This window comes from Oncorhynchus mykiss, chromosome 13 (genome assembly GCF_057628025.1).
Source record: "Oncorhynchus mykiss isolate SJ-2025 chromosome 13, ASM5762802v1, whole genome shotgun sequence".
Lineage (NCBI taxonomy): Eukaryota > Metazoa > Chordata > Actinopteri > Salmoniformes > Salmonidae > Oncorhynchus > Oncorhynchus mykiss.
In genome coordinates this window covers 7,731,068-7,758,301 of record NC_143034.1, presented here as the reverse complement: position 1 = coordinate 7,758,301, position 27,234 = coordinate 7,731,068, and the positions used below count along the sequence as shown (strand labels likewise).

Below are 27,234 nucleotides of genomic sequence, written 5' to 3'. Positions count from 1 at the left end.
TGTCTTAATGCAGAGATGATTGCATTCCGGCTCCAGTGCAGTGTAAACAAGCGTGAAGGTTGGGCCGGTGTCTTCTGGCAAGGTGAATACTGAATATACACCCATTGTAGACAGCAGCACTGTCTCTGCATGGCTTCCTCTCTGTCCCCTGGCAAGGAATGTTACAGATTACTGAATGTACCACCATTTCCTAGGAAACCGGTGGAGGTGTGGCGTCATACCTGCAACCAATCAGAGCACACAAAAACATGTATTCAAACGGACCAATAGAAAAAGTATACATTTCACGACTACCTTAGTTACTCTTAATAAAGGTTCTCAGGGTAAGATGTTCTAGTGATGGGAAACCGAGGCTTTCTGAAGCCATCGGGGCTTTCACCAAATTGTACCTTTTGATTGTTCATTACGCTGAGCTTTAACACAATCCACATTAGTGACATCTGCTGGTCATCAATGAAAAGCAATGTTTGATGTTTATGTACGTTTTTTTTCCTCACACAATTCATCAAATCTCCCACAACGCAGAGGTTAGTCGCGAGTCTTCGTAGGCAACGACAATCAGTGACCACATTGCAGGTTCGCACTTTCCATCCTGTTTCCTTTTTTTTGCGGTCAAAAACTGAATCGAGGCCATTATCTAAGATGCTTTAGACATACGCTTATACTATAGTCAATAATGCGAACTGTTTAAACAACAATGTGCAGAAAGTGTGGCGTCATAAAACGATTTTCTAAATAATATTAATTCGTTCCGGATTCGGATTCGACCACTCTTTGTGTTCTGGGTATCAATAGGTCCATCATTAAGGTTTTCACACTGCGCTTTTATCGGTGGGCGGACTTTTATTTTTGAACAGAGCAAACCAGGAAGTGGTGTGATGACGTCACGTGATTGGCATGTGTCGAGAGCCGGGGGTACAGTTTTAACGGTCAACTTCAGACACGATTAAATCAACAACGCAAATCGATCCTAAAACAACAAACATCGGTAGAAGGAATTTGTAAGAGCAATTTTCCCCCTCTCACAAAGACGCTCCTCTCCTTGTGGTGCTAAAACGTTTCCGCGTTCAGTAGCTAGCTAGCTAGCTGTCTCTGTAGCGAGTGGAACACATGGATAACTTTGTTTTGTAACTTCGGCAGTTAGCTAATTATTATCATGCTCCTGTCATCGTTTATACATTGCGGCACACCATCCAGATGCCTTCCAGTAAAAACGTGTGCGCGGTGTTGCCAATACAGTACAGGAAGGAGCGTCCGTATACTCGATACCCCAGTGTTGTTGAAGAACACATTGACTTTCAACCGCAGTGGTGGACACGGCGGAAAGCAACAATACATGAGGTTGAAGAGCGCGCAGAAGAGATGCTTTTCATCTGAATGTGACGAGGTTGGTCGTCAGCATGAACATGGGGATGTGAGAGTGAGGTTCGCTCCGAGTCCAACAGGTAAAATAATGCAACGAATTTGTTTGGGGGTGTAGACTGATTGGGATTTGAACCCACGACAGGCTGTTAATAGCTAAACAATCGGATGAATAATCAGGTGTGTTAGTGCTGGGTTAAAGCCTGCACAGTGCATATAGCTCTACAACCCTGTTAATAGCTAAACAATCGGATGAATAATCAGGTGTGTTAGTGCTGGGTTAAAGCCTGCACAGTGCGTATAGCTCTACAACCCTTGGGTTGGTGGTTGGTTTTGAGCCTTGGCTAAAAGGAGTACACTACAGGGATTAGGGACTATAACCTGTACCTGCTATAACACTACTGTGACAGTGATGCCACACTGCAACGGTCCTAGTGGCCATTTTGGCTCTGACGAGGTTTCTTACTTATGTTGGGACTAGGGTGCCATTTTGGCTCTGACGAGGCTACTTACTTATGTTGGGACTAGGGTGCCATTTTGGCTCTGACGAGGCTACTTACTTATGTAGGGACTAGGGTGCCATTTGGGATACCAGCTATCTGTGCTTTACTGTACAACAGACTAGCTATAATTAACCCCTCGGTCTGTTTGTGTAGTGCAGTACAGTAGTAGTAATACCATGTAGACTAACTAACTATAATTAACCTCTAGGTTTCCTACACCTGGGGGGGGGGGGGGTACACCATGTAGACCAGGGGTGTCAAAGTCAAATGGACGGAGGGCCAAATAAAAAAATCAGCTACAAGACGAGGGCCGGACTGTTCGAATGTTCATTGAAACATTTTTAAATGACGCATATAGTCTAGTGAACCTAATTGAACCTACTGAAAACCTAACAAATATATTACAATATGATCAGATAAATAAAGCAATATTTTCTTATGGCTCTGTCAGTAATCTTTAATTTTCAACAGACACAAAAGACAAATTTCCTTTATATAAATATCCCCATAACATGAACATTAAATGAAAGAAACCGGTATTCAAGGCACCATCAGTAGACTATATTTTCTATTTTAGCAAAAGTGGGCTAAATTTACTTCAAAGAAAAAACAATAATAGCAATTTTCTATCATCCACTCAACTGAAATATTTTTAAAATATAATTGGATTGAAATACAAAAAAATAAAGTGCAAAAATCTATTAATCAAAAACAACACTTTGTTTAAGGAGAAGTAACATGCAGTGAAAACAAATATTAAATTTTAACTTTTAAACTTGAACTGAGTAAAAACTCTAAATATGTGATTGCACAGTAATGTTCACTTGTTTGAGGTTGAGGGTGATACTTGGTGGTGTCCCATCTTTTCCACAAGTTCATCAATGTTCGGGGTAAGGCTCTGAGCTGAAGAAATCCTCAGAATTGAGTGGAGGTGTTCAGCAGTAAGTCGACTTCTGTGTGATGTTTTGTTCAGGTTCATCAAAGAAAACAGTTGTTCACACAGGTATGTGCTGCCAAACATAGACAACGTTTGAGCAGCCTGGATGCGCAGCTGGGGCATTGTGCCGGGGAGGAAACGGGCAAACTCCGCAGCACCCACTGCCGCATATTTTTCCCTCAGTGCATCATTGCATTGGAGGTCAATCAACTCCATTTGGAGGTTTGGTGGTGAGCTTTCCACGTCAACAGCAAATGGGTTACCGAGCAGTTCCAACCTGCTTTTTTGTGCTTCAAAGTCAGCAAATCGGCGTCGAAAGTCAGTGGTAAGCATACCTATTTTATCAGCCAACTGTGTGCTCGGGAACGCACTGGTAGAGAGCTTCTCTTTCATGGTCTGGCAGCTGGGAAAGTGGCTCAAATTTTCTTTCCGCATCTGCGTCTCCCACAGAGTCAGTTTGGTTTTAAATGCCTTCACTGTACTGTACATATCAGAGATGACACGATCCCGACCCTGCAGCTGCAAGTTTATTGCATTCAGATGACTCGTAATGTCACACAGAAAAGCCATTTCACACAGAAACATTTCGTCTCGGAGTTGTGTTGTGTCTTTCCCTTTGCTGTCCAAGAATAGACAAATCTCCTCACGAAGCTCGAAACATCTTTGAAGCACCTTTCCCTGGCTTAGCCATCGCACCTCTGTGTGATAAGGCAAATCACCATGCTCCGTTTCTAACTCCGTCAGAAATGCCTTGAACTGGCGGTGATTCAAACCTTTGGCTCTGATAAAGTTAACTGTGCGCGTGATGATGCTCATTACATGCTCCATTTTCAAGGCTTTACCGCACAACGCTTCCTGGTGTATGATACAATGATAAGCTGTCAGCTCACCTGTCGCGTTTTCCTCTTGCATCTTTTCCCGTATCTTCGCCACCAGTCCGCTCCTGTGTCCACACATCGCAGGTGCTCCGTCGGTTGTCAAACCCACGAGTTTTTCCCAAGGCAGCTCCATCTCATTTACACATCTTGACACCTCTTCATACAAATCATGCCCCGTAGTTGTGCCATGCATAGGACGTAAAGCCAAAAACTCCTCTGTCACGCTTAGGCTGGAGTCCACTCCGCGGATGAAAATTGACAACTGGGCAATGTCAGAAATGTCGGTGCTCTCATCCACAGCCAAGGAATATGCAATAAAATCTTTTCCCTTTTTCACAAGCTGCTCTTTTAGATTGATGGACAACTGGTCTACTCTCTCGGCAATGGTGTTTCTGCTCAGACTCACATTTAAAAAGAGTTGCCTTTTTTCTGGGCAAACTTCGTCACAAACTTTAATCATGCAGTTTTTGATGAAATCCCCCTCCGTAAATGGCCGGGCTGATTTAGCGATCTCTTCTGCCAAAATAAAACTGGCCTTGACAGCAGCCTGGCCTTGTGATTTGGCTTTTTTGAACAGAGCCTGTCGAGATTTGAGGCCTCGTTTTAATTCCTCTGCCTTTTGTAGCCTTTGTTCCATGTCCATATTCTTGTTTTTGTCCGCGTGTTTCGTTTCATAATGTCGTCTCAGATTATACTCTTTCAGTACCGCCACACTTTCTCCACACAGAAGACACACAGGTTTTCCAGCTACCTTCGTGAACATATACTCCGACTCCCACCTTGTTTGAAACCCCCGGTTCTCAGTATCCACCTTCCGTTTTGCCATTTTTGATGGGTATCTGAAAGTTAATTTTACTGTGATGCTGACGACTGCTGTGCCAATAAATATTGAAATGAAGCAGCCTACTGCTCGGTGCGTCACCTTTGCATTGTGGGAAATGTAGTATTGGTGCGTGTAAAAGATCTGCGGGCTGCCGGCTTGCTGCGGGCCGGTTCTAATAATAAATCAAGATCATCCCAGGGGCCGTAAAAAACCTTCTTGCGGGCCGGATGTGGCCCGCGGGCCTTGACTCTGACATATGTGATGTAGACTAACTAGCTATAATTAACCTGTTTCTCTCTAGGTTTCTTACACCTGGGGGGGCTGCGTACAGCTCTCTACAACTATAATTAACCCGTGTCTCTCTAGGTTTCCTACACCTGGGGGGACTGCATACAGCCCTCTACAACTATAATTAACCTCTAGGTTTCCTACACCTGGGGGGACTGCGTACAGCTCTCTACAACTATAATTAACCCGTGTCTCTCTAGGTTTCCTACACCTGGGGGGACTGCGTACAGCCCTCTACAACTATAATTAACCTCTAGGTTTCCTACACCTGGGGGGACTGCGTACAGCTCTCTACAACTATAATTAACCCGTGTCTCTCTAGGTTTCCTACACCTGGGGGGACTGCGTACAGCCCTCTACAACTATAATTAACCTCTAGGTTTCCTACACCTGGGGGGGCTGCGTACAGCTCTCTACAACTATAATTAACCTCTAGGTTTCCTACACCTGGGGGGACTGCGTACAGCTCTCTACAACTATAATTAACCCGTGTCTCTCTAGGTTTCCTACACCTGGGGGGACTGCGTACAGCCCTCTACAACTATAATTAACCTCTAGGTTTCCTACACCTGGGGGGACTGCGTACAGCTCTCTACAACTATAATTAACCCGTGTCTCTCTAGGTTTCCTACACCTGGGGGGACTGCGTACAGCTCTCTACAACTATAATTAACCCGTGTCTCTCTAGGTTTCCTACACCTGGGGGGACTGCGTACAGCTCTCTACAACTATAATTAACCCGTGTCTCTAGGTTTCCTACACCTGGGGGGACTGCGTACAGCTCTCTACAACTATAATTAACCCGTGTCTCTCTAGGTTTCCTACACCTGGGGGGGCTGCGTACAGCTCTCTACAACTATAATTAACCCGTGTCTCTCTAGGTTTCCTACACCTGGGGGGACTGCGTACAGCTCTCTACAACTATAATTAACCCGTGTCTCTCTAGGTTTCCTACACCTGGGGGGACTGCGTACAGCTCTCTACAACTATAATTAACCCGTGTCTCTAGGTTTCCTACACCTGGGGGGACTGCGTACAGCCCTCTACAACTATAATTAACCTCTAGGTTTCCTACACCTGGGGGGACTGCGTACAGCTCTCTACAACTATAATTAACCCGTGTCTCTCTAGGTTTCCTACACCTGGGGGGACTGCGTACAGCTCTCTACAACTATAATTAACCCGTGTCTCTCTAGGTTTCCTACACCTGGGGGGACTGCGTACAGCTCTCTACAACTATAATTAACCCGTGTCTCTAGGTTTCCTACACCTGGGGGGACAGCGTGCAGCTCTCTACAACTATAATTAATCTGTGTCTCTCTAGGTTTCCTACACCTGGGGGGGCTGCGTACAGCTCTCTACAACTATAATTAACCTCTAGGTTTCCTACACCTGGGGGGACTGCGTACAGCTCTCTACAACTATAATTAACCCGTGTCTCTCTAGGTTTCCTACACCTGGGGGGGCTGCGTACAGCTCTCTACAACTATATCTACGCTAAGAAGTATGGAGGGACCTTCATCTTACGTATGGAAGATACAGACCAGAGCAGACTGGTGCCGGGAGCTGCAGAGTCTATAGAGGATATGTTGGAGTGGGCTGGTAGGACAGACTTAATAACACACACACACCTAAACACAGACCAGAGCAGACTGGTGCAGGGAGTGGCTGAGTCTGTAGAGTTCATGCTGGGGGGGTCTGGTAGGACAGACTGGTGTAGGGAGTGGCTGAGTCTGTAGAGTTCATGCTGGGGGGGTCTGGTAGGAACAGAGACATATTTAGATATTAAGGAGTTTGGACGACTTTTACAACGGACGTTAGCACCCGTGAGTGTTCCAACACATCCCAAGTATTTGGAATCTAATTCAGATTCTAGACATTCAGTTCCACAGCATTGTTTACATTCTAGAACACGCTGTGGACTCCGACCAGTCATAATTGCATTTTTTGCCCATGTAATAATGGGGGGCTAACATGGATACCGTCCATCTCCATCCTACCCTCCCCAGGTATCCCCCCAGACGAGAGTCCCCGTGGAGGTGGCCAGTACGGTCCCTACCTCCAGTCCCAGAGGCTGTCCCTGTACAGCCAGGCTGCTGACTCCCTGGTCCAGACAGGGAAGGCCTACCACTGCTTCTGCAGCCAGCAGAGACTAGAATTACTGAAGAGAGAGGCCCTACGCAGCGGACAGACACCGCGGTGAGTTGACTAAACACACACACACACATACTTTTATTTATTTTATTTAACTAGGCAAGTCAGTTAACAAATTCTTATTTACAATGACGGCCTACCCCGGCCAAACCCTAATCCGGACGACGCTGGGCCAGTTGCGCGCCCCGCCCTATGGAACTCCCAATCACGGCCGGGTTGTGATACAGCCTGGAATCGAACCAGGGTCTGTAGTGACGCCTCTAGCACTGAGATGCAGTGCCTTCGACCCGCTGCGCCTCCTCGGGAGCACATTCATGGACATGTTTAAATAGACAGACAGACTCGCTCACACGCGTATCTGAACATTCCTCTACTGCAGGTATGACAACAGGTGCAGACACCTCCGCCCAGACCAGCTGGAGGAGAAGCTGGATCAGAAGGTCCCCCATGTGATCAGGTTCCGACTGGAGTCTGGGGTAGAACCCTTCAACGACCTGGTCTTCGGGTGGAACCGTCATGAGGTGGCCCAGGTAAACCAGCAGATATGTGAGATAGATAAACACAAGCTGTACCGGCAAGCAGTGTGGCATTTTTTAAAATTTCCGACGCCCCGGCAACAAGTAACCTCAGATTTGCAAGTGCTTTTCTTATTTCAAAACACATATATAATTGAAAGTCCACCTCCCATCCCAGGTTGAAGGAGACCCCGTGTTAATCTGACGGTTCCTCACCTGGAAAATGTAGTAGATGGATAGAGAACATCTTCCTCTTCCCAAAGGGATATTCAATCTGCTTTGTAATTTTTGTTTCACCCATCTACCAATAGGTGCCCTTCTTTGCAAGGCATTGGAAAACCTCCCTGGTCTTTGTGGTTGAATCTGTGTTTTGAAATTCACTGAAATACAGATAATTGTATGTGTGGGGTGCAGAGATGAGGTAGTCCTTCAAAAAAATCATGATAAACACTATTATTGTACACAGAATGAGTCCAAGCAACTTATTATGTGACTTGTTAAGCAAATTTTTACTCCTGAACTCATTTAGTCTTGCCATAACAAAGGGGTTGAACACTTATTGACTCAAGACATTTATTAATTTGTAAAAAAAATTTAGAATAACAGAATTCCACTTTGACATTATGGGATGTTGTGTGTTGGCCAGTGACGGACAAAAATATCCATTTTAATTTTGAATTCAGGCTGTAACACAACGAAATGTGGGGGAAAAGTCAACGGGGGTGAATAGTTTCTGCTCCTGCTCCAGGTTGAAGGAGACCCTGTCGTGTTGAAAGCAGATGGTTTCCCCACCTATCACCTGGCTAACGTAGTAGACGACCACCTGATGGAGGTCAGCCACGTCCTGAGAGGATCAGAGTGGCTCATCTCCACCTCCAAACACCTGCTGCTGTACAGGTACACACACACACACACACACACACACACACCTGCTGCTGTACAGGTACACACACACACACACCTGCTGCTGTACAGGTACACACACACACACCTGCTGCTGTACAGGTACACACACACACACCTGCTGCTGTACAGGTACACACACACACACACACCTGCTGCTGTACAGGTACACACACACACACACACACACACACACACACACACACACCTGCTGCTGTACAGGTACACACACACACACACACACACACACACACACACCTGCTGCTGTACAGGTACACACACACACCTGCTGCTGTACAGGTACACACACACACACACACACACACACCTGCTGCTGTACAGGTACACACACACACACACACACACACACACACACCTGCTGCTGTACAGGTACACACACACCTGCTGCTGTACAGGTACACACACACACACACACCTGCTGCTGTACAGGTACACACACACACACACACACACACACACACACACACACACACACACCTGCTGCTGTACAGGTACACACACACACACACACCTGCTGCTGTACAGGTACACACACACACACACACACACACACACACACACCTGCTGCTGTACAGGTACACACACACACACACACACACACACACACCTGCTGCTGTACAGGTACACACACACACACACCTGCTGCTGTACAGGTACACACACACACACACATCGGTGGGATTCCCACTAGGCTGTTATTTCAGGGCTCTGGGCTGGAAGCCCCTGGTTATGTTATTGTTGTTATTCCAGGGCTCTGGGCTGGAAGCCCCCTGGTCATGTTATTGTTGTTATTCCAGGGCTCTGGGCTGGAAGCCCCCTGGTCATGTTATTGTTGTTATTCCAGGGCTCTGGGCTGGAAGCCCCTGGTTATGTTATTTCAGGGCTCTGGGCTGGAAGCCCCCTGGTCATGTTATTGTTGTTATTCCAGGGCTCTGGGCTGGAAGCCCCCTGGTCATGTTATTGTTGTTATTCCAGGGCTCTGGGCTGGAAGCCCCTGGTCATGTTATTGTTGTTATTCCAGGGCTCTGGGCTGGAAGCCCCTGGTTATGTTATTGTTGTTATTCCAGGGCTCTGGGCTGGAAGCCCCTGGTTATGTTATTGTTATTCCAGGGCTCTGGGCTGGAAGCCCCCTGGTTATGTTATTCCAGGGCTCTGGGCTGGAAGCCCCCTGGTTATGTTATTGTTGTTATTCCAGGGCTCTGGGCTGGAAGCCCCTGGTTATGTTATTGTTATTCCAGGGCTCTGGGCTGGAAGCCCCCTGGTCATGTTATTGTTGTTATTTCAGGGCTCTGGGCTGGAAGCCCCCTGGTCATGTTATTGTTGTTATTCCAGGGCTCTGGGCTGGAAGCCCCCTGGTCATGTTATTGTTGTTATTCCAGGGCTCTGGGCTGGAAGCCCCCTGGTCATGTTATTGTTGTTATTCCAGGGCTCTGGGCTGGAAGCCCCCTGGTCATGTTATTGTTGTTATTCCAGGGCTCTGGGCTGGAAGCCCCTGGTCATGTTATTGTTGTTATTCCAGGGCTCTGGGCTGGAAGCCCCTGGTCATGTTATTGTTATTCCAGGGCTCTGGGCTGGAAGCCCCTGGTCATGTTATTGTTGTTATTTCAGGGCTCTGGGCTGGAAGCCCCTGGTTATGTTATTTCAGGGCTCTGGGCTGGAAGCCCCTGGTCATGTTATTGTTGTTATTTCAGGGCTCTGGGCTGGAAGCCCCTGGTCATGTTATTGTTGTTATTCCAGGACTGGAAGCCCCTGGTCATGTTATTGTTGTTATTTCAGGGCTCTGGGCTGGAAGCCCCTGGTCATGTTATTGTTGTTATTTCAGGGCTCTGGGCTGGAAGCCCCTGGTCATGTTATTGTTGTTATTTCAGGGCTCTGGGCTGGAAGCCCCTGGTCATGTTATTGTTGTTATTTCAGGGCTCTGGGCTGGAAGCCCCTGGTCATGTTATTGTTGTTATTTCAGGGCTCTGGGCTGGAAGCCCCTGGTCATGTTATTGTTGTTATTTCAGGGCTCTGGGCTGGAAGCCCCCTGGTTATGTTATTGTTGTTATTCCAGGGCTCTGGGCTGGAAGCCCCCTGGTCATGTTATTGTTGTTATTCCAGGGCTCTGGGCTGGAAGCCCCCTGGTCATGTTATTGTTGTTATTTCAGGGCTCTGGGCTGGAAGCCCCCTGGGGCCTGTTGCACAAAACTAGGATAAGGGATTAAGCCAGGATATCTTGGTGATCCTGGCTCAATTGATCCGTAATCCGGTTGCACTAAAGATGGATAGGGGGCAGGAGGATATGTTATGGTATAAATTACCATGGAGATTTATTCTGTGGAGCTAGCCTGCTCCAGACCAGGCTAAATTCCAGGATCTATTTAATCTCATCCCTAATGTCAGTCAGCAGTCACCACAAATGGAAACCAATAGTTATTTCACTGCTCACTATACATTGTTATCACATATAACTAGACCCACTGTTATTTAAACGTTTGTGATCATTAATTTCAATGATTTTGGATAAAAAATGATTTTTAGATGATGTTGCTATCATTAGATAATTTACAGTTTCCCATAGACTATAAGGCTATATATAAAATGCTAGAATATTAGGGCCACAGAGGGGAAAAAAACACAAGTCATAATATTGTAACCAGTTGTTTTAAAGGAGGACAGTTGTTAAAATGACAGATGTGGGGCATTTCGTGAAATTGTACTTCAGTATGGTTTCATAAACAAAGACATGCTGATGTGCCAGAATATTAAGTATCACATTGTCATAAGTATCAAAACTGTAAAAACAATATGTAGCTTTTCTGCAGAAAGAACCAGCCTCATAAATTTATGACTTTATCCTTTTTCTTCAGTGTGGCCCTAGTACTCTGTCATATAAACAAATACACATTCCATATGAATATAAAAACACAATGTGTAACATTATGTTCCTTTATTGAATAAGGACAAAACAAAGCAGGTAAACCATCAGCTCCTTTCGAAACTGAAGTCACAGTGACTCTACAAGATGGAAAGCACAGAATCTAAGCATATTATACAAAATGATACATATACAGACCTTTGAATGTGTATAACACACCCTGCATGTCTGCACACTAAAATAAATGCAGGACAAATCCATACACATCAACTGAACAGACAAATGAATGGATGCAGTAGCCTCCCTGCAGCCTTGTATTACACACAGTATACCGCACAAACATCATAAGAGGCCAAATTCGTCAAAAAACGAACCCAAAAAAACCCAAATTCCTCTGCCACCGCAGGACATATTTAACCAAAATTGAAAGCACACATACTAACTAAAATAATTCAACACATATTGGTCCCTCAGCAGCCGACCACTGTCGTCATCAGGGAAGATTGCCGGATTGTCCCAGTCCATGGCTGGTGGCACTCTGGGGGCCCTCTCCTTCCTCAGGCAGGCCACATTGTGGAGGACAGCACAAGCCACAGTAATATCACATGCCCTAACAGGGCTGACCCTTAATTTGTGAAGGCAGTGAAAGCGTGCCTTCAGGAGGCCAAAGGTCATTTCAACTCTGGCCCTGGTCCTGGCATGGGCATGGTTGTAGGCCTGCTGTGCTTCCTGGGGGTCTGTGAAAGGTGTCAGGAGAAAAGGCTGGCAGCCATACCCCCTGTCTCCCAGCAACACACCAGAGAATTCACCTGTCAACACAAAATCTCATCATTACTACCTCATAAACACAGTGATATTCTTGACACAGCCATGATGGTTATAAATAGGGGTTGTGTGGCTTACCTTGTGATAGGCACTGATAGATTTCAGAGGCCCGAAAGATTCTGGAGTCATGGACTGAGCCAGGCCATTTTGCCACAACATTGCTGATCACACAGTCAGCATTGCAGACCATCTGAAATCATAAGATGAGGAATATTACACCAATCAATGCACATCACTGGCAATGCAGAGTGTTCGTCAATGGACAATATCAAAAAGTTATGTTCACCTGAACATTAATGCTGTGAAAGGATTTCCTATTCACAAAATCGGCCTCATGGGCACCTGAGGGGGCTTTTATCCTTATGTGTGTGCAGTCCACTGCACCAATGACATTGGGGAAACCTGTCACACAAAGTAATGAGTATCCTACTATGTGTTAACAGTTGTCCTGTAATTTGTAGATCCTCTTACCTGCAATCCTATAGAACTCCTCTTTGATGTCACAGAGTCTTCTGTGGCCAGGGAAGGAGATGAAGACATCTGCTAATGCTTTGATAGCCAGACACACACTCCTTATTGTGTGGCAAATTGTGGCCTTGTTCAGCTGTTCTGCATCCCCCACTGAGTACAGGAAGGCTCCACTAGCAAAAAAGCGCAAGGCCACACAAACCATTTGCTCCACACTCAGTGCATGGCTCCGTGCAGTGCGGTGCTTAATCCTGGGACCCAGTAGTCTGCATAGATACCTGATGCCATCTGCAGAAAACCTGTATCTTTCATATAGATGGTCATCAGGGAAGGCCAGTGGGTCCAACCGGTCCCTGAAGACCCTTTCTCACCTGAAGGCTCTCCTCAGCACAAGTGCTTCTTCATCCACCACATCTCGCACGAATGGGCATGCCATTGTCAGAGCAGAAAGGAACACACAATTTTGGGCCTTCATATAGGCTAGTGGCCACACCTGGTGCTGGGGGGGTGGGCAAAAGAGGGCGATGCCTTATAACGATGACTTGGTTGTACTGATTGCTGGGAAAATAAAAAAAACCTTAGAAAGATGCCACCGTCCTGTGTGCTCACAATAAGAGCTCATATGTCATGGCTCACTTGACTTTACGAGAATATACCTAATTTTTATTTTGAGCTGTGTCATCTTCTTGGAGCTGGGGGAGGAAAGAAAAATAATGATTAATACATTTGTGTTACAGTTAGCATACAGTGTACATTGAAGGCATATCTCACCTCCCTCTCAAGTTTTTTTATTTCAAGGTCCAGTTTCCTAATTGTCCTCTTTTTTATTTCGAACTCCAGTGCAAGATTTTCCATCTTTTTCTTCTTGTACTGAATGTCTATGTCTGCCAGTTCTATTTGGCACCGGAGGTGGTTGCCATACAACTTTCTGATAGCTTGTGAGCTCTGTGAACACAATACAATTAGCGCAGCTGGAATTTGGCAGGATGTGGTGTCCTTTTATTAATACGCACTATGTTGCCAGGCTGGTTTTCCCACTGTATAGCATCTGGGTCCTGTAAAAGAAATTAGATTTTTTGATTTTGATGAGGACTCCTCACCATTGTAGAGTAAATAGTACTTTCACAGTCTTAACATGATACCTCATGCCTTCTGGAATCCAGAGAGATGGTCTCCTCCTCATCATCGTCTCCATCATGTGCTGTTGCTGCTGCACTGGGGCCTTCACCCTATCACATTTAATCGGATTCATATTGAAGCTAGTAGACAAGACATGCCAGGCCTACAGTATGCCTTTGATGGAGTACTCACTGGATCAGCATCGTCTGGTGCTTGTGCTGGTGGCTCTAACAGGAACACAGTGCTGCCAGACACTGCAAGGCAATAGGTAAACCAAAGTCAGACAGTCCAAATTGATTCAATATGAATGTGGTTGTATCCCATGTAGAGATGGAAGGACATACCTTGAATGAAGCGGGTGGCATCTTGGGAGGAACCTATGCTCGTCTCTTTCCCCCCAGGGATCCCCTCTAAGACGGGCCTGCCTTTATTTAGCTCCAAGGCCATGTCCTCTGCTGGGGTAAGGTCAGCCTTTGGTGACCCACCACCCGTGCCTTGTCTGTGGGTATTCTTTTTCACTGCTAAAACAGTACAGACAATGTGTGAGCAGGCACCTTCTGGGTACAATATATGCTTGTGCTTTGTTAAATATTAGTCAGGGACCATACCATTCTGCAGAATGTTCTTGTATTTGATTTTGACCTGCTGCCATGTCCGTTTTGGCCCGTTCATGTTTAATCTACACACACACACACACACACACACACACACACACACACACACACACACACTTAATGGAGTCACACTGCAAAAAATTACTTGGTATTTTTGTCTTGTTTTCAGTAAAAATATCAAAAATTTTATCATAGCTTTATACAGTGTGATGGAGTTACTTTACACAATTTCACTCATATCTGCAGTGCATTTCAATAAAAAAAATTAACCGTTTCATAATTACAGTACAACTGCATTTTTGGAGATGTGAATTAAATATTTGAATTGTAATTGTGATGTTTCAGCGGAGCGGTGAGTGTGTAATTGTGCACTACTTACGCATTCAGGCGGTCTGCAATACTTTGCCACGCTTTTTCTCTTTGCTTTATCACTGTGGCGGTGTTGCCTTTCTTCTTAATTATATCTTTTACCTCCTCGTATGCCTCCATGAGGATTTGTGCTTCCGACGGGGAAAAGTACGCGGCTCTAGTTGCCATGGTAAATCAGTTAATCTGTGATCTGTGGCGGGGTCTATTTGAGTGAGCCGTAAGCGCGCACCTATCCAGGATTGGTTTCACCTGGCTTAATGAATCCGTGTCTGCTCATCCTGGCTTGGTCTTTGTGCAACCAATTAAGCCTGGACGCACATGTTTTGGCTTCATTGAGCTCAGCTGAGTCATTTATCCCGGATGTCTTAATTCTACTTTTGTGCAACAGGCCCCTGGGCTGGAAGCCCCTGGTCATGTTATTGTTGTTGTTCCAGGGCTCTGGGCTGGAAGCCCCCTGGTCATGTTATTGTTGTTATTCCAGGGCTCTGGGCTGGAAGCCCCCTGGTTATGTTATTGTTGTTATTCCAGGGCTCTGGGCTGGAAGCCCCTGGTCATGTTATTGTTGTTATTCCAGGGCTCTGGGCTGGAAGCCCCTGGTCATGTTATTGTTGTTATTCCAGGGCTCTGGGCTGGAAGCCCCCTGGTTATGTTATTGTTGTTATTTCAGGGCTCTGGGCTGGAAGCCCCTGGTCATGTTATTGTTGTTATTCCAGGGCTCTGGGCTGGAAGCCCCTGGTCATGTTATTGTTGTTATTCCAGGGCTCTGGGCTGGAAGCCCCCTGGTCATGTTATTGTTGTTATTTCAGGGCTCTGGGCTGGAAGCCCCCTGGTCATGTTATTGTTGTTATTCCAGGGCTCTGGGCTGGAAGCCCCTGGTCATGTTATTGTTGTTATTCCAGGGCTCTGGGCTGGAAGCCCCCTGGTCATGTTATTGTTGTTATTCCAGGGCTCTGGGCTGGAAGCCCCTGGTCATGTTATTGTTGTTATTCCAGGGCTCTGGGCTGGAAGCCCCCTCGTTATGTTATTGTTGTTATTCCAGGGCTCTGGGCTGGAAGCCCCTGGTCATGTTATTGTTGTTATTCCAGGGCTCTGGGCTGGAAGCCCCTGGTCATGTTATTGTTGTTATTCCAGGGCTCTGGGCTGGAAGCCCCTGGTTATGTTATTCCAGGGCTCTGGGCTGGAAGCCCCTGGTCATGTTATTGTTGTTATTCCAGGGCTCTGGGCTGGAAGCTCCTGGTTATGTTATTGTTGTTATTTCAGGGCTCTGGGCTGGAAGCCCCTGGTTATGTTATGTTGTTATTCCAGGGCTCTGGGCTGGAAGCCCCTGGTCATGTTATTGTTGTTATTCCAGGGCTCTGGGCTGGAAGCCCCTGGTTATGTTATTGTTGTTATTTCAGGGCTCTGGGCTGGAAGCCCCCTGGTCATGTTATTGTTGTTATTCCAGGGCTCTGGGCTGGAAGCCCCCTGGTCATGTTATTGTTGTTATTCCAGGGCTCTGGGCTGGAAGCCCCTGGTCATGTTATTGTTGTTATTCCAGGGCTCTGGGCTGGAAGCCCCTGGTCATGTTATTGTTGTTATTCCAGGGCTCTGGGCTGGAAGCCCCTGGTTATGTTATTCCAGGGCTCTGGGCTGGAAGCCCCTGGTCATGTTATTGTTGTTATTCCAGGGCTCTGGGCTGGAAGCTCCTGGTTATGTTATTGTTGTTATTTCAGGGCTCTGGGCTGGAAGCCCCCTGGTTATGTTATTGTTGTTATTTCAGGGCTCTGGGCTGGAAGCCCCCTGGTCATGTTATTGTTGTTATTTCAGGGCTCTGGGCTGGAAGCCCCCTGGTCATGTTATTGTTGTTATTCCAGGGCTCTGGGCTGGAAGCCCCTGGTCATGTTATTGTTGTTATTCCAGGGCTCTGGGCTGGAAGCCCCTGGTTATGTTATTGTTGTTGTTCCAGGGCTCTGGGCTGGAAGCCCCTGGTCATGTTGTTATTCCAGGGCTCTGGGCTGGAAGCCCCTGGTTATGTTATTGTTGTTATTTCAGGGCTCTGGGCTGGAAGCCCCTGGTTATGTTATTGTTGTTATTCCAGGGCTCTGGGCTGGAAGCCCCCTCGTTATGTTATTGTTGTTATTCAAGGGCTCTGGGCTGGAAGCCCCCTGGTCATGTTATTGTTGTTATTCCAGGGCTCTGGGCTGGAAGCCCCCTGGTCATGTTATTGTTGTTATTCCAGGGCTCTGGGCTGGAAGCCCCCTGGTTATGTTATTGTTGTTATTCAAGGGCTCTGGGCTGGAAGCCCCCTGGTCATGTTATTGTTGTTATTCCAGGGCTCTGGGCTGGAAGCCCCCTGGTTATGTTATGTTATTATTTCAGGGCTCTGGGCTGGAAGGCCCTGGTCATGTTATTGTTGTTATTCCAGGGCTCTGGGCTGGAAGCCCCTGGTCATGTTATTGTTGTTATTCCAGGGCTCTGGGCTGGAAGCCCCCTCGTTATGTTATTGTTGTTGTTCCAGGGCTCTGGGCTGGAAGCCCCCTCGTTATGTCATTGTTGTTATTTCAGGGCTCTGGGCTGGAAGCCCCCGGTGTTCGGACACCTTCCTCTCCTCCTCAACAGAGATGGCAGTAAGCTCTCCAAGAGACAAGGAGATATCTACATACAGAGTTTCCAGAGGAGTGGGGCCCTACCTGAAGCACTACTGGATATCACCACACACTGTGGATCTGGCTTCAACAGTAAGAGAGGGAGGGGGAGAGAGATAGAGGCAGGGGGATATCTTTATACAGAGAAGTAGTGCACTATACAGGGAATAGTGGTCAGAAGTAGTGCACTATACAGGGAATAGGGGTCAGAAGTAGTGGACTATAGAGGGAATAGGGGTCAGAAGTAGTGGTAGGGTGCCATTTGAGAAGCATCCTAAATGAATGTCCCCCTGTCATCCTGCAGGTAACCGTGTCGGTCGTAAGATGGAGGAACTGATCGCTGAGTTCAACCCGTCCAAGATCACCACCCACTCTGCCCTGCTAGACCTGGACAAACTACCTGAGTTTAACAAGTACACTACCTGTCTCTGTGTCCATCTCTCTCCTCCCTGCTAGACCTGGACAAACTACCTGAGTTTAACAAGTACACTACCTGTCTGTCTGTCTCTGTGTCCATCTCTCCCCTCCCTGCTAGACCTGGACAAACTACCTGAGTTTAACAAGTACACTACCTGTCTCTGTGTCCATCTCTCTCCTCCCTGCTAGACCTGGACAAACTACCTGAGTTTAACAAGTACACTACCTGTCTCTGTGTGTCCATCTCTCCCCTCCCTGCTAGACCTGGACAAACTACCTGAGTTTAACAAGTACACTACCTGTCTCTGTGTGTCCATCTCTCCCCTCCCTGCTAGACCTGGACAAACTACCTGAGTTTAACAAGTACACTACCTGTCTGTCTGTCTCTGCCCTGCTAGACCTGGACACACTACCTGAGTTTAACAAGTACGCTACCTGTCTGTCTCTCTCTGTGTGTCCATCTCTCCCCTCCCTGCTAGACCTGGACAAACTACCTGAGTTTAACAAGTACACTACCTGTCTGTCTGTCTCTGCCCTGCTAGACCTGGACACACTACCTGAGTTTAACAAGTACACTACCTGTCTGTCTGTCTCTGCCCTGCTAGACCTGGACCCACTACCTGAGTTTAACAAGTACGCTACCTGTCTCTCTCTGTGTGTCCATCTCTCCCCTCCCTGCTAGACCTGGACACACTACCTGAGTTCAACAAGTACACTACCTGTCTGTCTCTGTGTGTCCATCTCTCCCCTCCATGCTAGACCTGGACGCACTACCTGAGTTTAACAAGTACACTACCTGTCTGTCTGTCTCTGTGTGTCCATCTCTCCCCTCCCTGCTAGACCTGGACCCACTACCTGAGTTTAACAAGTACACTACCTGTCTGTCTGTCTCTGTGTGTCCATCTCTCCCCTCCCTGCTAGACCTGGACCCACTCCCTGAGTTTAACAAGTACACTACCTGTCTGTCTGTCTCTGCCCTGCTAGACCTGGACACACTACCTGAGTTTAACAAGTACACTACCTGTCTGTCTGTCTCTGCCCTGCTAGACCTGGACCCACTACCTGAGTTTAACAAGTACACTACCTGTCTGTCTGTCTCTGCCCTGCTAGACCTGGACACACTACCTGAGTTTAACAAGTACACTACCTGTCTGTCTGTCTCTGCCCTGCTAGACCTGGACCCACTACCTGAGTTTAACAAGTACACTACCTGTCTGTCTCTGTGTGTCCATCTCTCCCCTCCCTCCATGGGTTCTGTAGGCTGGCTGCCGTCAAACCTCAAGGTTGAGTTTAGTTCAAGGGTGGAAGCCATAGTAGGTTTGTCCCTGTTGCTCTGGGGCTCTTAACTCAGCCACCAGGTAGTGTAGTCTGACACAGAGCTGTGGATAGTCTGAGCACCAGTCTCTTTAGTTAACATGCCACTCCTTGTCATTGCCATAGAGACTGGGTCTCTGGCGATCTCAACGTTCAATATGCAGATGGTTTACGGCAGAGTTGCTCATTGGTTGTTTGAAAATAACATGAATATTTTACATGTCGACATGTGGAGCCTCAAATATAATTATAATTATATTACTAAATCAAAAAACCAACATTTAGCTGTTAGCTAGGCAAGCTGTTGCTTATTTCAATTCTTAAAATCAAGGCCTAAGACGTTTTGTGGTTGGAATTACAGTACGTATTTACTCTGCAAATTTAGACTTGCAACTTTTCACGCTGTCAACACACTGGTTTTACCTGGCTGAACCCCCCCCCCCCCCCCCCCCCCCCCAAAAAATGGTTGCTTAGCAACCGGATAGCAACACTTTCAGTGGAGATTAAACAGTGATAGTTCCAATAGTTGCCTAAATCGTTGTGATTGGAGGATAGCTGCGAGGGATAATCGAATCAGGATCAACTCCTCTTTGCTCCTCAAGCTCATTAATGATAGAACCTTCAGAGTTGAAGATGGCAGAACGTCCTGTCTCTTTGGCACAGGGTGTGGAGTGCAGGGAGCGGAGTGCAGGGAGCGGAGTGCAGGGAGCGGAGTGCAGGGAGCGGAGTGCAGGGAGCGGAGTGCAGGGAGCGGAGTGCAGGGAGCGGAGTGCAGGGAGCGGAGTGCAGGGAGCGGAGTGCAGGGAGCGGAGTGCAGGGAGCGGAGTGCAGGGAGCGGAGTGCAGGGAGCGGAGCGCAGGGAGCGGAGCGGAGCGCAGGGAGTGGAACGTTAGCTAAGAGACTGTTACCCTGGCAACAGGTGGTGCTGTTGCACTGTATTTCTGCCTGTATATTGTGTCTGCTGACCTGCCCCCATTCAGTCATGATAAATGACTCCTCTAATCACCTAGTCATGATAAATGACTCCTCTAATCACCTAGTCATGATAAATGACTCCTCTAATCACCTAGTCATGATAAATGACTCCTCTAATCACCTAGTCATGATAAATGACTCCAATAATCACCTAGTCATGATAAATGACTCCTCTAATCACCTAGTCATGATAAATGACTCCTCTAATCACCTAGTCATGATAAATGACTCCAATAATCACCTAGTCATGATAAATGACTCCAATAATCACCTAGTCATGATAAATGACTCCTCTAATCACCTAGTCATGATAAATGACTCCTCTAATCACCTAGTCATGATAAATGACTCCTCTAATCACCTAGTCATGATAAATGACTCCAATAATCACCTAGTCATGATAAATGACTCCTCTAATCACCTAGTCATGATAAATGACTCCTCTAATCACCTAGTCATGATAAATGACTCCTCTAATCACCTAGTCATGATAAATGACTCCTCTAATCACCTAGTCATGATAAATGACTCCAATAATCACCTAGTCATGATCTTCAGTTTAGAATGCAGTTTGGTTAATCAGATGGAGAGAAGGTGTGACCCCAATCAGACCCCTGAGTCCTGCCTGGCATCGCCCACCCCTGGTTCTAGCACATAATGGTCTAGGATCAGCTTTCTCAATTCTTCTCCTAACCACCCTTATCTTAACAACTCACTCTAGACCAGTCCTTAGTAATCTCAGTGATAATCCACACTGTGTTCTCCCAGAATCCACCTGCAGCAGCGTATCGATGACGCGGTGCAACGCGATTGGCTGGTGAGGGATCTGCAGGTGCGGATCCAGGAAGTGTACGGGACACAGGTCCAGGATCAGGATGTTCTGCAACCCGATTACATCACACGGGTTCTACACCTGCGCAAGGTAACTATGACCTCATCACATGGGTTCTACACCAGCGTGCAAGGTAACTGGATGTAACCAAGGTAACGGGGCATCGGCTGTTGTGTCGGTCTTCGCACCAGCTGAAAAACGATCCCTTCATCTTTCTGGCCTTCCAACTTTCCCAGTTTGAGAATATCACAGCCCAGTGCAGAATGTGGAGCCTGTCTGTCTGGAGGTAACCATCTCTCTCTCTCTCTTTCCGTCTCACTCACATATCTTCTCTCTGTCTCAGCTGGTAGCTCCAGAGTATTTCTACCTTTGCGTTCCACCCTCCTCCTCTGTCTAATTCTCTCTCCTTTTCTCTCCTCTCTCTCTCTCTCTGTCTCAGGGTCATATCTCCTCTGTGTCTGACCTGGTGTCCTCAGAGTATTCCTACCTTTGGGTTCGACCTTCTTTCTCTGACCAACAGATGACAGCACTCAGCTCAGAGACACAACACATCGCTACTCTGGTCATACGGTACGATACCATCACTACTACAGACTAACAGGACTACTCTGGTTCATACCATAACTACTATAGACTAACAGGACTACTCTGGTTCATACCATCACTACTACAGACTAACAGGACTACTCTGGTCATACGGTACGATACCATCACTACTACAGACTAACAGGACTACTCTGGTCGTACGGTACGATACCATCACTACTACAGACTAACATAACTACTCTGGTTCATCACTACTACAGACTAACAGGACTACTCTGGTTCATATCATAACTACTACAGACTAACAGGACTACTCTGGTTCATACCATAACTACCATAACTACTATAGACTAACAGGACTACTCTGGTTCATATCATAACTGCTATAGACTAACAGGACTACTCTGGTTCATACCATAACTACTACAGACTAACAGGACTACTCTGGTTCATACCATAACTACTACAGACTAACAGGACTACTCTGGTTCATACCATAACTACTACAGACTAACAGGACTACTCTGGTTCATACCATAACTACTACAGACTAACAGGACTACTCTGGTTCATACCATAACTACTACAGACTAACAGGACTACTCTGGTTCATACCATAACTACTACAGACTAACAGGACTACTCTGGTTCATACCATAACTACTACAGACTAACAGGACTACTCTGGTTCATACCATAACTACTACAGACTAACAGGACTACTCTGGTTCATACCATAACTACTATAGACTAACAGGACTACTCTGGTTCATACCATAACTACTATAGACTAACAGGACTACTCTGGTTCATACCATAACTACTACAGACTAACAGGACTACTCTGGTTCATACCATAACTACTACAGACTAACAGGACTAACAGGACTACTCTGGTTCATACCATAACTACTATAGACTAACAGGACTAACAGGACTACTCTGGTTCATACCATAACTACTATAGACTAACAGGACTAACAGGACTACTCTGGTTCATACCATAACTACTATAGACTAACAGGACTAATCTGGTTCATACCATAACTACTATAGACTAACAGGACTACTCTGGTTCATACCATAACTACTACAGACTAACAGGACTACTCTGGTTCATACCATAACTACTATAGACTAACAGGACTACTCTGGTTCATACCATAACTACTACAGACTAACAGGAGTACCCTGGTTCATACCATAACTACTATAGACTAACAGGACTAACAGGACTACTCTGGTTCATACCATAACTACTACAGACTAACAGGACTACTCTGGTTCATACCATAACTACTACAGACTAACAGGACTACTCTGGTTCATACCATAACTACTACAGACTAACAGGACTACTCTGGTTCATACCATAACTACTACAGACTAACAGGACTACTCTGGTTCATACCATAACTACTACAGACTAACAGGACTACTCTGGTTCATACCATAACTACTACAGACTAACAGGACTACTCTGGTTCATACCATAACTACTATAGACTAACAGGACTAATCTGGTTCATACCATAACTACTATAGACTAACAGGACTACTCTGGTTCATACCATAACTACTACAGACTAACAGGACTAACAGGACTACTCTGGTTCATACCATAACTACTATAGACTAACAGGACTACTCTGGTTCATACCATAACTACTACAGACTAACAGGACTACTCTGGTTCATACCATAACTACTATAGACTAACAGGACTAACAGGACTACTCTGGTTCATACCATAACTACTACTACTAACTGTTAACTAAAACTACTACTAGTTCCCTAGCAATGTAGCCATGTAGTCAATTTTTAACTTAAAAAAATATATTTTTTACCTTTTATTTAACTAGGCAAGTCAGTTAAGAACAAATTCTTATTTTCAATGACGTCCTAGTGTAACGGATGTGAAACGGCTAGCTTAGTTAGCGTGGGCGCTAAATAGCGTTTCAATCAGTGACGTCACTTGCTCTGAGACCTTGAAGTAGTAGTTCCCCGTTCCGGCTTTTGTGGAGCGATAGGTAACGACGCTTCGTAGGTGTCAGTTGTTTGATGTGTGCAGAAGGTCCCTGGTTCGCGCCCGGGTATGGGCGAGGGACGGTCAAAACCTGTACTGTTACACTAGGAACACAGAACGACAGATTTGTACTTTGTCAGCTCGGGGATTCGATCTTGCAACCTTTCGGTTACTAGTCCAACGCTCTAACCACTAGGCTACCCTGCCACCTCTACACTCTAACCACTAGGCTACCCTGCCGCCTCTACACTCTAACCACTAGGCTACCCTGCCGCCTCTACACTCTAACCACTAGGCTACCCTGCCGCCTCTACACTCTAACCACTAGGCTACCCTGCCGCCTCTACACTCTAACCACTAGGCTACCCTGCCGCCTCTACACTCTAACCACTAGGCTACCTTGCCGCCTCTACACTCTAACCACTAGGCTACCCTGCCATCTCTACACTCTAACCACTAGGCTACCCTGCCGCCTCTACACTCTAACCACTAGGCTACCCTGCCGCCTCTACACTCTAACCACTAGGCTACCTTGCCGCCTCTACACTCTAACCACTAGGCTACCCTGCCGCCTCTACACTCTAACCACTAGGCTACCCTGCCACCTCTGCACTCTAACCACTAGGCTACCCTGCCGCCTCTACACTCTAACCACTAGGCTACCCTGCCGCCTCTACACTCTAACCACTAGGCTACCCTGCCGCCTCTACACTCCAACCACTAGGCTACCCTGCCGCCTCTACACTCTAACCACTAGGCTACCCTGCCGCCTCTACACTCTAACCACTAGGCTACCCTGCCGCCTCTACACTCTAACCACTAGGCTACCTTGCCGCCTCTACACTCTAACCACTAGGCTACCCTGCCGCCTCTACACTCTAACCACTAGGCTACCCTGCCGCCTCTACACTCTAACCACTAGGCTACCCTGCCGCCTCTACACTCTAACCACTAGGCTACCCTGCCGCCTCTACACTCTAACCACTAGGCTACCCTGCCGCCTCTACACTCTAACCACTAGGCTACCCTGCCGCCTCTACACTCTAACCACTAGGCTACCTGCCGCCTCTACACTCTAACCACTAGGCTACCCTGCCGCCTCTACACTCTAACCACTAGGCTACCTGCCGCCTCTACACTCTAACCACTAGGCTACCTGCCGCCTCTACACTCTAACCACTAGGCTACCCTGCCGCCTCTACACTCTAACCACTAGGCTACCCTGCCGCCTCTACACTCTAACCACTAGGCTACCCTGCCGCCTCTACACTCTAACCACTAGGCTACCCTGCCGCCTCTACACTCTAACCACTAGGCTACCCTGCCGCCTCTACACTCTAACCACTAGGCTACCCTGCCGCCTCTACACTCTAACCACTAGACTACCCTGCCGCCTCTACACTCTAACCACTAGGCTACCCTGCCACCTCTACACTCTAACCACTAGGCTACCCTGCCGCCTCTACACTCTAACCACTAGGCTACCCTGCCACCTCTACACTCTAACCACTAGGCTACCCTGCCGCCTCTACACTCTAACCACTAGGCTACCTGCCGCCTCTACACTCTAACCACTAGGCTACCTGCCGCCTCTACACTCTAACCACTAGGCTACCCTGCCGCCTCTACACTCTAACCACTAGGCTACCCTGCCGCCTCTACACTCTAACCACTAGGCTACCCTGCCGCCTCTACACTCTAACCACTAGGCTACCCTGCCACCTCTACACTCTAACCACTAGGCTACCCTGCCGCCTCTACACTCTAACCACTAGGCTACCCTGCCGCCTCTACACTCTAACCACTAGACTACCCTGCCGCCTCTACACTCTAACCACTAGGCTACCCTGCCACCTCTACACTCTAACCACTAGGCTACCCTGCCGCCTCTACACTCTAACCACTAGGCTACCCTGCCACCTCTACACTCTAACCACTAGGCTACCCTGCCGCCTCTACACTCTAACCACTAGGCTACCCTGCCGCCTCTACACTCTAACCACTAGGCTACCCTGCCGCCTCTACACTCTAACCACTAGGCTACCCTGCCACCTCTACACTCTAACCACTAGGCTACCCTGTCGTGTGAAACATGTTTACTACCGTGTACTATTAACAGGTCTGTCCCGTGTCCCGTGTCCCGTGTCCGTCTCTGTGTAGGTTGATGGAAGGTCTGAAAGGAGGTGAGGAACTGACAGTCGACCAGCTCAGTGTAGAACTGAAGACTCTGGCTAAGAAGACCAGCAACACTAAATACAGAGACGTTATGAAGATTATACGACTGGCCCTCAGCGGACTACAGGTAGGAGAGAGACTGGCCCTCAGCGGACTACAGGTAGGAGAGAGACTGGCCCTCAGCGGACTACAGGTAGGAGAGAGAGAAAGGGGGAAGGGAGAGAGACTGGCCCTCAGACTACAGGTAGGAGAGAGACTGGCCCTCGGACTACAGGTAGGAGAGAGACTGGCCCTCGGACTACAGGTAGGAGAGAGACGGCGAAAAAGAAAGCACCACAATGACAGTGTGGATAAAAAAAACAGAAGTTGTTTGAGTTGCTGTCCTGTCAAATGATTGCAACATGATTGTCACAGCTCTTAAAAAGGATGTTTCTTCTTCCTCATCCATCTCCCTCTCTCTCTGTCTCTCTCCCTCCCTCCCTCTCTGTCTCCCTCCCTCTCTTTCTCTGTCTCCCTCTCTCCCTCCCTCTCTTTCTCTGTCTCCCTCTCTCCCTCCCTCTCTGTCTCGCGCTCTCTCTCTCTCCTTCTGTCTCTCTCCTTCTGTCTCTCTCTCTCCCTCTATGTGTCTCTCTCTCCCTCTGTGTGTCTCTCTCTCCCTCTGTGTGTCTCTCTCTCTCCCTCTGTGTGTCTCTCTCTCTCCCTCTGTGTGTCTCTCTCTCTCCCTCTGTGTGTCTCTCTCTCTCCCTCTGTGTGTCTCTCTCTCTCCCTCTGTGTCTCTCTCTCTCTCTCCCTCTGTGTCTCTCTCTCTCTCTCCCTCTGTGTCTCTCTCTCTCTCTCCCTCTGTCTCTCTCTCTCTCTCTCTCTGTCTCTCTCCCTCCCTCTGTCTCTCTGTCTCTCTCCCTCTCTCTCTCTCTCTCTCTCCCTCTGTCTCTCTCTTTCTCTCTATGTGTCTGTCTCTCTCCCTCTCTGTCTCTCCCTCTCTGTCTCTCCCTCTCTGTCTCTCCCTCTCTGTCTCTCTCTCTCTCTCTGTGTCTCTCTGCAGCAAGGCCCCAGTGTAGCGGAGATGATGGTATCGTTGGGGCCCAGTGAGATCACACATCGCTTCAACAGAGTTCTACAGCAGCACTGAACATTGTGGCTGCAGGGCACCCTATTCCCCATACAGTGCACTACTGTTGTCCAAGACCCTATGCCGCAAAACGTTTCGCTACGTTGTGCCATAATGAATATGACCCTGGTTCATTATTCTAACTGGTTATCTGGTTCTAACACAGCAACACTGAGGACTGGTTATCTGATCCTAACAATATTCCTGGACTGCATATGATCTCAATCACACTGGACTTGTAAAGGACATTCAGTCAAGTTGAACTGGAAATGTTTGCAATAAAACAGTTTCTACTAATGATCTGTGCTCTTATGTCTTCAGTGGGAACTCTGTCCATTTTGGGGCGGCAGGGTAGCCTAGTGGTTAGAGTGTAGAGGCGGCAGGTAGCCTAGTGGTTAAAGTGTAGGGGCGGCAGGTAGCCTAGTGGTCAGAGTGTAGGGACGGCAGGTAGCCTAGTGGTTAGAGTGTAGGGGCGACAGGTAGCCTAGTGGTTAGAGTGTAGGGGCGGCAGGTTGCCTAGTGGTTAGAGTACGGTGACTGAAATGGTTGCTAGATCGAATCCCAGAGCTGACAAGGTAAAA

The 27,234-nt window shown here is 47.3% G+C and overlaps 1 protein-coding gene across 8 annotated transcripts; it reads left to right on the top strand.

Annotated features, from left to right (window-relative positions):
* The first annotated feature begins 63 nt into the window (after positions 1-63).
* On the top strand, positions 64-26,950 carry ears2 (glutamyl-tRNA synthetase 2, mitochondrial). Of its 8 annotated transcripts, none has more exons than XM_090194862.1 (11): positions 64-1,445; positions 6,238-6,393; positions 6,801-6,990; positions 7,325-7,475; positions 8,209-8,357; positions 17,181-17,353; positions 17,565-17,673; positions 20,735-20,888; positions 21,238-21,368; positions 25,531-25,672; positions 26,588-26,950. In XM_090194862.1, exons 1-11 carry the CDS (start codon positions 1,157-1,159, stop codon positions 26,672-26,674), a joined length of 1,731 nt encoding a protein of 576 aa, XP_090050988.1. In that variant the 5' UTR covers positions 64-1,156; the 3' UTR covers positions 26,675-26,950. The 8 variants fall into 8 exon arrangements, 7 of the variants coding, with proteins under 7 accessions (XP_090050988.1, XP_090050986.1, XP_090050985.1 ...); XM_090194860.1 differs by having other exon boundaries at positions 25,531-25,738; XM_090194859.1 differs by lacking the exon at positions 26,588-26,950 and adding an exon at positions 25,790-26,073 and having other exon boundaries at positions 25,531-25,705.
* The last annotated feature ends 284 nt before the right edge of the window (positions 26,951-27,234 follow it).